General features: G+C 44.3%; 1 protein-coding gene across 1 annotated transcript in view; it reads right to left on the bottom strand.

Moving 5' to 3' along the window:
* Positions 1-11,132, bottom strand: part of LOC128341603 (monocarboxylate transporter 2-like) — an 85,986-nt gene extending 74,854 nt beyond the window's left edge. The window contains exons 1-2 of the mRNA XM_053287923.1: positions 10,989-11,132; positions 6,348-6,608 (exon numbers count right to left, since the gene is read on the bottom strand). Of these exons, the coding sequence (XP_053143898.1) occupies positions 6,348-6,567 (220 nt within the window). The 5' untranslated portion in view covers positions 6,568-6,608; positions 10,989-11,132. The remainder of the gene's footprint in view (positions 1-6,347; positions 6,609-10,988) is intronic.
* Between the last annotated feature and the right edge of the window lie 953 nt (positions 11,133-12,085).

The following is a 12,085-nucleotide window of genomic DNA, read 5'->3' as shown; positions in this document are numbered from 1 at the left end:
CTCAACTCTGAGGGTCTCTTAAGAGCATATGAAGAGCCCTGCTGGATCAGAGCAAAGGTCCATTTAGTCCAGCATATTGTTTCCAACAAATGCCTCTAGAATGTCCTCAAACACAACATGGAGAGAATAACCACACTTACTGTTGCTCCCTGGAAATGTCTACGCAAAAGCATGCTGTCTATGAATCTGGAGGTTCCATATAGCTATAATTAATAGCTAGTGGATAAACTTAAGTGGTCTACCACTTGCACTGGTTCTGCAGTAGCAAAGGGCCAGTAGGAGTGTGTAACTGATCCCATAGGATGCTGATGTAATGCAGTTCCTAGGGTCGACTCATTATGGGAACTACTTACTGAGAGCCAGTGCCACTTCCAAAAGGTGGGGGGTGCTGCTATGAGCCCCCCTCACCACTAAACCACTCCTTTTCTGCCCACCCAAAGATTCTCTCCTACACCAACTAACCTCCATCCATAATAGCTGAGCCTCCATATTCAGTGCCAGTATACCTCTGAATACCATAACTTGGGAGCAAAGAATATGGGTTATGCTGTTGCTGTCACCCCCTGTTTGTAGACTTTCTAGAGCCATTTGGCAAGTCAGGAGAACTGGTCTTGTGGTAGCAAGCATGAACTGTCCCCTTTGCTAAGCAGGGTCTTCCTTAGCTTGCATTTGAACGGGAGACTTTGTGTGAGCACTGTAAGATATTCCCCTTAGGGGATGGGGCTGCTCTGGGAAGAGCATCTGCATTCAGAAGGATACAAGATCCCTCCCTGGCATCTCCAAGATAGGGCTGAGAGAGACTCCTGTCTGCAACCTTGGAGAAACTGCTACCAGTCTGTGTAGTCAATACTGAGCTAGATATGAGCTAGATATGAACTGCTCAGAGACTTAAATTTTGGGCAGTGTACTAATATAATGAATAATTAATTAATTAAATTAATGAAATACATCCTAGAGCATTCCACTGAAATCTGGGAGACAGAGACTGCTCCTAAAAACATTTTCCTTACATTTATTCAAACACAATGACTAGACAGATTGTAATTTTCAGATCAATCATTTTCAGGAAAATAGATAGAAATTAGGGATGTGCATGAACCACAGTTCAAGCACATTTTGGGCAATTCGACTGGGAACTTTAAGGGGGAGGGAAGAGAACAGCTTCCTGCTGGGGTGGCGTGCATCTCAATAATGCCCCACCCCCATGGTGTCAGCATGTACATGGCCTCCACACATGTGTGCACACCATTTGCATGTTCAGTATGGCATTGCTGAACACCCAAATTGTGCCCGTGACTTGTCATCCTTTTTCTTAAAGTGATGACATTCAAATGGCAACCAGGAGCCTTTACAGACAGGACTGTTACCCGAATCTCCTCTGGAAGAGAGTGTGTGCGTTCACACACAGCCAGACTTACCCCAAAGTCCATTTGAGATCTTTGGAAGCACCCCACACACAAATTGTGCTTTCGCTTCCATTTTCTAGCTTGTCCCAAGGTATTTCCAGGTTTTTAAAATGCTGGTTTTAAGCGAGTTTTTCTGAAAAAACGCCAGAGCAAATAGGGAGAGGCACATAGAACCATTATCATGATAAGAGGGAAACACTCTTTAGGAATGCAGATATAGCTCTTTAGAAATGCAAATCGAGCTGGCTTGCCTAGCTGCAAAGAATGGAAAATCCATTATTTAGGAAGCAAACTGTAAGTTCTAGTTACAAAAATAAAACCTCTGTGGTTACTCAAGTTGACTTTTTAAAAAAATATTAGTCTGCTTGCTTAAGGTTTTCACTGGTTAGAATGCCACACGTGTTGGAGGGAAAGGGAAGAAATCTGTTAGTGTATATAAATCCTCCTAGTCTAGGACATGAGGTTTTGAAGGCAACACTGTGTTCCTACCCAAGGAGCTCTCCCCCCCCCGCCCCATTGGCTAGAAGGAAAACATGGAGGCATGCAATGTGAACCTGCACCAAAAGAAAACCCGAGAGCAGAGGTCAGGGGCTGCTTCCCTCATGCCGCAAATGTAATTCCAAGTGGCTTTGCTCAACATTTATCCTGAGAGCTGGAAGCTCTTTGTGGGAAAGCTCCTGTTCTTTTTTTTCCTTCAAATTCTGAGTCAAATTTCCCCAAGTGTGCTCAAACTTCATTTTGAACTGCAGTCGGTGCCTCATAAAAACAATAATATGTCTCTGGAGAACAGATACTCTAAAACTGCAGTCCTAAAACCACTTACTAGGGAATATGTCCCCTAAATTCAGAGAGAGAGAGTTGTGTTGAAGAAGATATGGATAGTACTGAGCTGCAAATCACATAAGAACATAAGAACAGCCCTGCTGGGTCAGGAACAAGGCCCATCTAGTCCAGCATCCTGTTCCACGCAGTGGCCCACCAGATGCCACTGGAAGCCACAGGCAGGAGTTGAGGGCCTTCACCCTATGCTGCTGTTACTCCCCTGCAACTGGTACTCAGAGGCATCCTGCCTTTGAGGCTGAAGGTGGCCTATAACCCTCTGACTAGTAGCAGTTGATAGACCTCTCCTCCATGAAGTTATCCAAACCCCTCTTAAAGCCATCTAGGTTATTGGCTGTTGCCACATATTGTGGCAGAGAATTCCACAAGTTGATTATGCGTTGTGTGAAAAAGTACTTCCTTTTGTTGGACCTAGATTTCCTGGCAATCAATATCATGGGATGACCCCTAGTTCTAGTGTTATGAGAGTGAGAAGAATTTCTCTCATCCTTTTTTAGATGTGGTGACCAGAATTGTATGCAGTACTCCAGGTGTGGCCGCACCATAGATTTGTATAAGGGCATTATAATATTAGCTGTTTTATTTTCAATCCCCTTCCTAAGGATACCTAGCATGGAATTGGCCTTTTTCACAGCTGCCACACATTGAGTCGACACTTTCAACAAGCTGTCCACCACAACCCCCAGATCTCTCTCCTGGTCAGTCACCAACAGCTCAGATCCCATCAGCATATACATGAAGTTGGGGTTTTTCGTCCCAATGCGCATCACTTTACACCTGCCAATACTGAACCGCATTTGCCACTTTGTCGCCCACTCACCGAGGTTGGAGAGATCCTTTTGGAGCTCCTCACAATCCGTTTTGGATTTCACTACCCAAAAGAATTTTGTATCATCTTCAAATTTGGCCACCTCGCTGCTTACCCCTACTTCTTGATCATTTATGAATACATTAAAAAGCACCAGTCCCAGTACAGATCCCTGGGGGACCCCACTTCTTACTTCCCTCCATTGTGAAAACTCTGCATTTATACCTACCCTCTGTTTCCTGTCTTTCAACCAGTTAGCAGTCAACACATGTACTTGTTGTCCCCTTATCCCATGACTCCTAAGTTTCCTCAGGAGTCTTTGATGAGGAACTTTGTCAAAAGCTTTTTGGAAGTGTAGGTATAATATGTCAACTGGATCACCTTGATTGACACTCTTAAACACTCTCAAACACCTCACTTGTTGACACTCTCAAAGAACTCCAAAAGGTTGGTGAGGCAAGATTTATCTTTGCCGAAGCCATGCTGGTTCACTCTCAGCAGGGCCTGTTCTTCTATGTGCTTTACTATTTTATCCTTGAGGATGCTTTCCATCAATTTGCCTGGAATGGACATAAGCTAACCGGCCTGTAATTTCCCGGATCGCCTCTGGATCTCTTTTTGAAAATTGGTGTTACATTGGCTACTTTCCAGTCCTCCAGTACAGAGCCCGATTGCAGGGATAAGTTATATATTTAGCAAGGGGGTTGACAATTTCACATTTGAGTTATTTGAGGACTCTTGGATGGATGCCATACGGCCCTGGTGATTTGTTAGTTTTCAGTTTTTCCAGACAGTTTAGAGCATCATCTCTTGTCACTTCTTTAGCCTCCATCCCCAAAAAGCCTGGTTCAGGAACAGGTATATGCTCAGTATTCTCTGCCGTGAAGACGGACGCAAAGAACTCATTTAGCTTCTCTGTAACCTCCATAACTTCCTTAATAATCTCTTTCACTCCCTCATTGTCTAATGGTCCAACCATCTCCCTGGCAGGTTTCCTGCTTCTGATGTATTTAAAGAAGTTTCTGTTATTCCCCTTGAGACTTTTAACTAAATGTTCCTCAGACTCTCTTTTTGCCTCCCTTATTGTCACCTTGCATTTCTTTTGCCAGAGTTTGTGTTCCTTTCTGTTCTCTTCATTTGGACAGGCCTTCCAATTTCAGAAGGAAGTCTTCTTCTCTTTTATGGCTTCCTTGATGGTACCTGTTAGACATGCAGGCATCCTCCTGGACTTAGTGGTACCTTTCCTTCTTTTGGGTATACAATCTAACTGGGCTTCTCGTATTGTGGTTTTGAATAAACTCCATCACTCTGGAGCAAAGTGACTCTCCTGATTTTCCCTTTCAGCTTTCTTTTTACCATACTCCTCAGTTTGGAGAAGTTTCTTCTTCTGAAATGCAAAATGTCTGTGATAGACTTCCTTGGTGATTCTCTCCCCGTATGTATGCTGAATTTGATGGCACTATGGTCACTGTTCCCTAAAGGGTTGATGACACTGACATCACTCACCAGGTCCTGGGTGTCACTCAGAATTAAGTCCAAGGTCACCGTCTCTCTGGTTGGTTCCAAGACCAACTGTTCTAGGGCACAGTCATTCAGCATATCTAGAAATTTGACCTTTCTGTCATTACTTGACTGTGAATTTACCCAGTCTATGTGTGGGTAATTGAAGTCACCCATTATTACAGCCCTGCCTTTCCTTGATGTCTCCCTGATTTCCTGCTGCAACTCCCTGTCACTGTCAGCGTTTTGATCCGGAGGGCGATAGCAGGTCCCCAGTAACACGTTCCCTTTCAGGCCTTGTATTGTCACCCATAGGGTTTCTGTGGAGGACTCCAGTCCACCTAGGTTTTCTAGCTTTTAGAGAATTTTAGAAACATGGTATGAATGATAGATTTTTAAAAAAATTATGATCACGTAAATCAACCACGAAAGCAGGAAAGAAAATCTGAGAAAGCTGCAATGTGAAATTAATATTAGAACAGTAATTAGTATATCCAGACCTTTACCTGTATACAAGATTCTACACTCCTGTTCCTTTAGTTCTGTAAGCACTGACCACTTCAGGAGAGAAAGCAGTGTCTGGGCTGAGTCTCCCCCATCATCAACCCAGGCAATCAGTCCTTTCCCCAGTGAGTCATGCAGGGTGCTGGAGCATCACACACACACACACACACACACACACACACACACACACACACACACACACCTGAAGAAGGATTTCACTGCCGCCACAGCACCGTTATGTGCATATAGGGCCAGATCCAAATGGGGAATGGGTGCACAAAGACATGGCCCACTAAAACCACAACTTGTAACAAACTCAACAAGTCTGAACATATAAACTTCAATGTTGTTGAAAGTGCAAGGTTCAGTGTAGCTGAAACACCAAATACTTCCCCTACTCCTTTAATAAAGTATATTAAAATGGCATGAAAGGACTAGTAAAGATAAGAATAGTACTATTTATCAAAAGACACATGGTAAAATTACAAGGAGAAAGGTAGCTCAATGCTACAGCAGAAAGTCCCAGGTTCAATCCAGGCAGGACTGGAAAAGACCCCTGTCTGAAACTCTGGGGAGCTTCTGTAGTTGGTGTAGAGATAATACTAAAGCTGGGAAGACCAGCTTCAGACCAGCAGTTTCCTGTACACCATAACGATAAGCATTTCTTATTATTCTACTTGCATAAACATTTATCAAGGCAAAGACATGCTCATATTGATTAAAATAAAACAAAAATGATTTTATTTATTTTTTTATTTATTAGATTTTTTTTTAATACAACCTCACCCAGATGGCTCTAGGCGGATCATAAATATAAGAACATAAGAACATCCCTGCTCGATCAGGCCCAAGGCCCATCTAGTCCAGTATCCTGTTTCACACAGTAGCCCACCAAAAACAGTTTTGACCAGGTTTAGTCAAACATAATGTTGCCTATCAAAAATTGATTTTTTAAACATTGTATACAGTTAATTTTTTAAAATAGTTTTTGATTGCATGTTACCATGTAGTCAATCCTCAAAAGGTAAGGGTGGCAGTGCCATGTTATACATTGTCATGAACAACTGAAACCTTGATGAAATCATTTCCATTCAAAATTCTGTTAGAACACATTGTTGTTTTTTAAGTTTCCAAAGTGTTCTATTTATCAGAATTGTATGTGGAGTCACTGGGGGTTGGGGAAGGGATTGCTTGATCCTCCAGAAGCAGTTTAGGGTCTCCCCCAACCCCCCAGTTTTAAGATACAGAACCTTCCTTTTAAAAAAGCAATAGAGTTTCACCTCACTCACCTCCTCCATATGTTGTGGCACACATAATAGAAGAGACCCATGCCATTTGGCTATAGGAGATGTTATAAACAGCCTGGAGTTCTTTGTAGTAGATTGTGAAAGCTTTAGGGAAGGCATAAGCAAATCCAACGGATATCGATGCTCCAAAGACTACTGCCCATCCCCATCCTCCATCAGGAGGGATATAGCCCACCAAGTCTGTGTTAACTGGAGGAGACATGGATGAATTGTATTTTGCAAGCTTGAAGAAACCGGGAGGACCTAGACAGAACAAAGCAGAAAGAAAACCCACATCAGTGTGGCACTCTCAGGCCTTCCAGGCAGTACTTATATGGAACTTGTGTACCAAGTGTAATCAAAGGCCAATAAAACTGCTGTTTGGCACAGTAAATCTCAGGTCATCGTGTTTTCATGGTATAAAGCAGAATGTAGGGCACAAACAAGATCACTTTCACACTGTGAATAGCAAATATTTTAATAAGGCCCAACAAAATCCTCCGTTGAGAAATTATAACTAGAGCAAGGGAGAGGAAAGAAGCACCCAGCTGGGCTGGTGCAGAAAGCACTCTCTGGCTGGCCAGGCCACACACATGGTGATGGAAGGAAACAGGCACAGTGCTTGGAGGCAGTGGGCAGAGGGGGTGGCCCCCTGCAGCTCAGAGCCATTTGTTCCTCTCCTGCTCCATTAGCCATACATGCCTGATTGGACAGGACGTTGCATCGGACTTCTGCCTTTTCTGATTCTTATGGATTAAAACTTAAGACACACGATCATCCTGAAAGGAAACCTCAGTGATGAAACTCACTTTTGCCTCCAATGAATGTTTTTGCTCACTAAAAAACTTCAAAAATATAGTTTCTACCACCTGACACTCCGGAATGCATACAAGCAACATTCAGATAGCCAGCAGTTACCATGGGTAGCTTGTCGCTGCCGTCAAAAATAACCCGATTTCCATGGGAGAAGGAAACTGTCCACGGGGATAATGTAGTGGAGCAAAACCTGTCTCCTCATCCAGGTTTCCTGCTGGGCATATTTTGGTTACCTGTTGGGCAATGGACCTATTCTAGTCCATTGTCTAGTACTAGAGAAGTAAATGGACTGCAATGGAGACCACAGTTGATGTGGGGTCAAAACGTGCTCCTCAATCCAACATTGAAGTCCTAAGTGTCAAGTGTTGGGGGAAAGTGGGATGGGGGTTTGGCCTGTATTTTACAGTCTCCTAAAATGTGAATGGCAAAACATTCTGTAGAAGGAAGTCTATATTTGCCCTCTAGAACAGTGGAGTTCAGACTTGCAACCTTCAAATAATACTACCCACATTGACTTGTCTGCAGAGGAATTCCTGGGCATTGCAGAAGGTCCTAGGGAATGCCTAGGGGTGCACATGGCCAGGTCACATGGAGCACAGGCCCAGGCCTACTGTGTTTCACAGATGACATGCAGGAACAGTGGGCCAAACTCCACTTGACAGTGGCAAACACATGCTCTTTTTCACATATCTGTGCCATTCAGTGAACCAGATTCAAACTGGGCTTGTTTGGTTTTGCCTCCTCAAATGGGGGGCCCGGGTCAGCTCAAATTCGAGCTGGTTCAGGCCTGGTTCGACGGGAGCAGGGGCTTCCCTTAGCATTAGAATCATTTTTAAAAATGAAGCGCTTGCTGGTGGCTGCGGTGGGGGTTGCTGCCACAGAGGAGCTGTGGTAGTTCCTCCTCCCCCGGCCACCCTCCCCCCACCAAGTCTCCCAGGACTGTTTTGGGCCCGTTCCAGTCTGTTTGCATGCACAACATCCATTTTCTTTGCTTCTGTGCATGCACACATGCCAGTTATGTGACTATGCAATCAAATGGCCCAAAATGTCCAGAGAGGTTTGGCTCAACTTCGGACCAAACTTGACCTGAAGACTCCGAGGTCAAGCCTTCAAACAGGAGCTGGTTCGAGTGCAAAAAACCACCTCAATTTTGAGCCAGTTTGCACATCCCTACAGCACACCAGCCAGCAAAATAAAAATGAAAAATTTGTCCAATCTAGACACAGTGGTGCACAGCAGCAGCAGAGAGGTGCAGCTTGTGGCAGCAAAAGAAAAAACCAGTCAGCACAGCACCCAGTTATTAAAGCCACTGGGGGCTCCATGGCTACAAACAAGAAGAAGAAGAAAAATTGAAAGCAGCACCCAGTTAAAGCTACTGGGGCTGCTGGTAAAATTTGGAAAAGAAAAGAAAAGCAATTGTTGGCACTGCAAATTAAAAGGAGGTGGGGGGAGAGAGAGAGAGATAAGCCACAAGCACGCTCTGTCTCTCTCCACTGGGGCAGGCAGGCCTCAAGCCACAGCACCATTCTGCTTTCCTCTGCTGCTGTGCTGCAGTCTCTGCTCTTCCTGTCCTGATGTATCCTTCCTCTTCAAGAGAAGCACACTATATGCTTTGTATTTTTTTAATGGTTATATTGTGCTTGTTTTCAATCTTTTAATCAGATATGTATTTTTATATTCTAGTGTAATATTTTGTGTAATTTTTATAGTCTTGTTAAACTTTTGTGTGATCTGCCTTGAGATTGTTTTAATTAAAAGTGTTATAGAAATTTCACAATAAAATAAAATAAATAAATAAAATAAAGAGCTCTCTGCCTCCCACACAATACATTTGAAACTTCCTCCTTTGGGGTTTCCCCCTCCCTCCTGCCTCCCCCCAGCTACTAGGAGCACAGTTGCCCATGATAAGACTTAATTTGAATGATGACAAGTCAACTAAGAAGCCAGTGCCAGAAAACCAACCAGCAAGGGAAAAACAGCCCTCCAAAATGGCACTCAAAATGATTCGAGCTCAAAACAGAGTTGTTTTGATTCAAGCTTGAAACACACCATTTATTTTAAGGGCATTTTGTTTCAAGTCCAAAACACTTGAAACAGCCTGTTTCAAACTCGAATCAATTCAAACTCAAATAGTTCTGCACATCTTTAGAGATAAGGCTGTTCTCACCACCCCACATTTTAGGTGCTCACAGTACATTGCTCCAGTCCCTTTCCTCTGTTCCTGGATCCTTTTTAGTCCCAGAGTAGGGATGGTGAAAAAAGGCCTTCAGCAGCCAGCAAACAGTGAGGATGTAAGACACAGGTAGTGATTCTCTTATATTCAGTAGGGGAAAGCAACTGGCATCTAACCAGAGCACAGAATCCCTCCAGTGGCTCTCGCTTATGTTTCCTTTTAGATTGTGAGCCCTTTAGGGACAGGGAACCATCTTATGTATTTACTTTATTTTTCTATGTAAATTGTTTTGAGAACTTCTGCTGATAAGAAATATATGAATATTAATAGTAGCAGAAGAGGAGGAGGACTCATGAAGTAATACCACCACCCAGTTTTATATAGGAGTAGGGAATACAGATGACTAATGATGGCCCTGCCATGTCTGATTTAGGTCTAACATGAATACAATGACACTCTTTTGCCTCTGTATACTGCAAGGGAAGAGTTGTAGTAGTGTACAGCCAAGGACATATTCCTGAAGTCAGAAAGTCTTTTTGGCGTTTCCTTTTGGAGGAAAGAGCAGCAAAAATTGCTCCTCCCTCTAGGGATGTGCACAAACAGATTGTGCACAGGCTGGTGGGGCAGGGAATGGTTCCCTTAAGGAGCCAGTAAGCAGGTCTTTACCTGTTCCCTGCCGCCCCGCTGCCTTTCCGGGTGTGGTACTCTTCCTAGCAATAGCCGCGCTGGGCTGCGTACTGTTCCCTGCAGCCTGCGCACAAGCGCAGTGCCGCAGCCCTGCATGGCCATTGCTAGGAAGAGCACCACGCCCGGAAAAGCAGCGGGGTGGCAGGGAACAGGTAAGGACCTGCTTACTGGGAACCGCTCCTCGCCCTGCCAAACTGGTTTAGCTGAGGCCGCCCGAGGTGGTTCAGTGCTTCCCAAAGGAGGTGCCAAACTGGCTCGTGCACATCCCTACCTGCCACCCCCTCCATTTCCCTGCTTGGCAACAGAGTCCTCCTGTTGCCACACACAGCTCCTGTTACGCAATTCTAACACTTTGCAGAATGTCAGCTACTGCTCTTGAGGATTAGAAGGACCAAACCACAGAAGCCAGGGAAAGTGTGTGCGCATGCAAGAGAGAGCGGGGGGGGGGAGACTTCACTGTAGGGCTCCTGTCTACCTGAATCTTTCTTTCTTTTCTAAATTGGTTTATTTTTTGTTAATAACAAATTTTTATTGAAATGCATTATATAATTTACAAATATTACCCCTGCATCCCTCCCTTTCCCATACCCTTCCTTCCCACCCCAAGCCTGCCTTCTCTCTTCCTTCCCGCAAATGCTAGTTGAAGGGAAGTGAGAAAAGAAAGGATAGACAGAGGGAAAGAGAAAGAGAGAGAAGAAAGGCAGAAGAAAATCCACACTTTTGCATCTCTCTCTTGAACTGAAGGACTTCAGTGCAGTATTGGGGGACAGATAAGTAAAAAATGGTTATTACAGATGAAAAAGGAAGGGCACCTTTTCCCAAAAAGTCATATATTCCTAGGCTGATAAAGAGCGACTTCTTGGAGTCCAGTGTCTTAAAGATTAGAGACTCAGGGTCAAGTGATAAGCAGATCAGGACCCCTCACCCTTCATTCTTAGAGTTAATAAGAACTCCACCAAATGCCTCACCTTAAAATGCTGCTCCAGGGAGTGGTACTAGTGCTCTTTGTTTCTTCCTTCTCAGGAAAGTGAAGCTGGACTCCTTTTTAGGGTGAATGCTTCATTGTACAGTTTTCTGACAGAACGGTAAGAAGTCCCCTGGTTCCATATGATCCCTGCTTACAAGGATAATTCCATTGCATAAGCTTCCATTATCGCTTCTATTATGTCCTGGTAAGCCTTCCGCCTCATAGAGGCACACTGTAAAAATCTCTTGGCACTTGGGTAGAGGGGCTCCAGGCTCCCCAGAAGCAACAGCTGAAAGCTCCTGAAATGCCTTGTCCTTGAGAAACTAATTCAACTGTTCCTCAGAGGTTTGGAGGCAGTCTGTGTATCCATGTGCCAGGACCTCAGACTTGATCCAGGAGCAGCAGGGGCGATTACATCACTAACATTCTTATTTTCTCAACTCATTATAATAAGATCAGTGGCCAAAGGGGGGGGGGAATCACTCTCTTTCCTTCTTAGGAGCAGGGCCAGGTCCCTCCTCTGAAGATGAAAAATGGGTGGCAAAGGTCATTTCCACAAGGTGGTGGGGAGGGGAAAACTAGGACAGCTAGAAATTCATATACCTAGAACTTTGTTCAGTGTGTGATACATCTAAGCAGAGATAGCAGTGAACCTATGGCAGGGCTAAGAGGCAGGCAGACAGGTTGGTGAGCTGTAAAATAAGGTCAAGTTGGTCGGTCAGTCAGGGTCCTCAACCACTTTTCTCAGATAGTGGTCTCAAACCATTCATAGATCCTGTCAGGGAGAAATATGCAGGTGTGGTTTCACTAACAGCTGATATGTAGACATGATCACCCCAAGCATCCTCTCCAACCCCCTTCAAACTTGGCCCCTTGGTATATCGAAGAACTACAGGGACTGAAGCGGCAAGGTAGACTACTGGAGTGCAAGTGGAAGATGACTTCACTCGAATCTGACAGATTACAACATAGAGCACATTTGAAGATCTATGCTCTGGCAAAGCAAATTCTTTTCAGCCCATATTGTGTCTGCAAGTTCACATCCAATGGAGTTATTCAGGGTTTTGAGAGGGCTAGTAAGTGCCTGTCCTCCCTTGA

This window comes from Hemicordylus capensis, chromosome 2, assembly GCF_027244095.1.
Source record: "Hemicordylus capensis ecotype Gifberg chromosome 2, rHemCap1.1.pri, whole genome shotgun sequence".
Taxonomy (NCBI): Eukaryota; Metazoa; Chordata; class Lepidosauria; order Squamata; family Cordylidae; genus Hemicordylus; species Hemicordylus capensis.
This window is presented reverse-complemented; position numbering and strand designations above follow the sequence as displayed.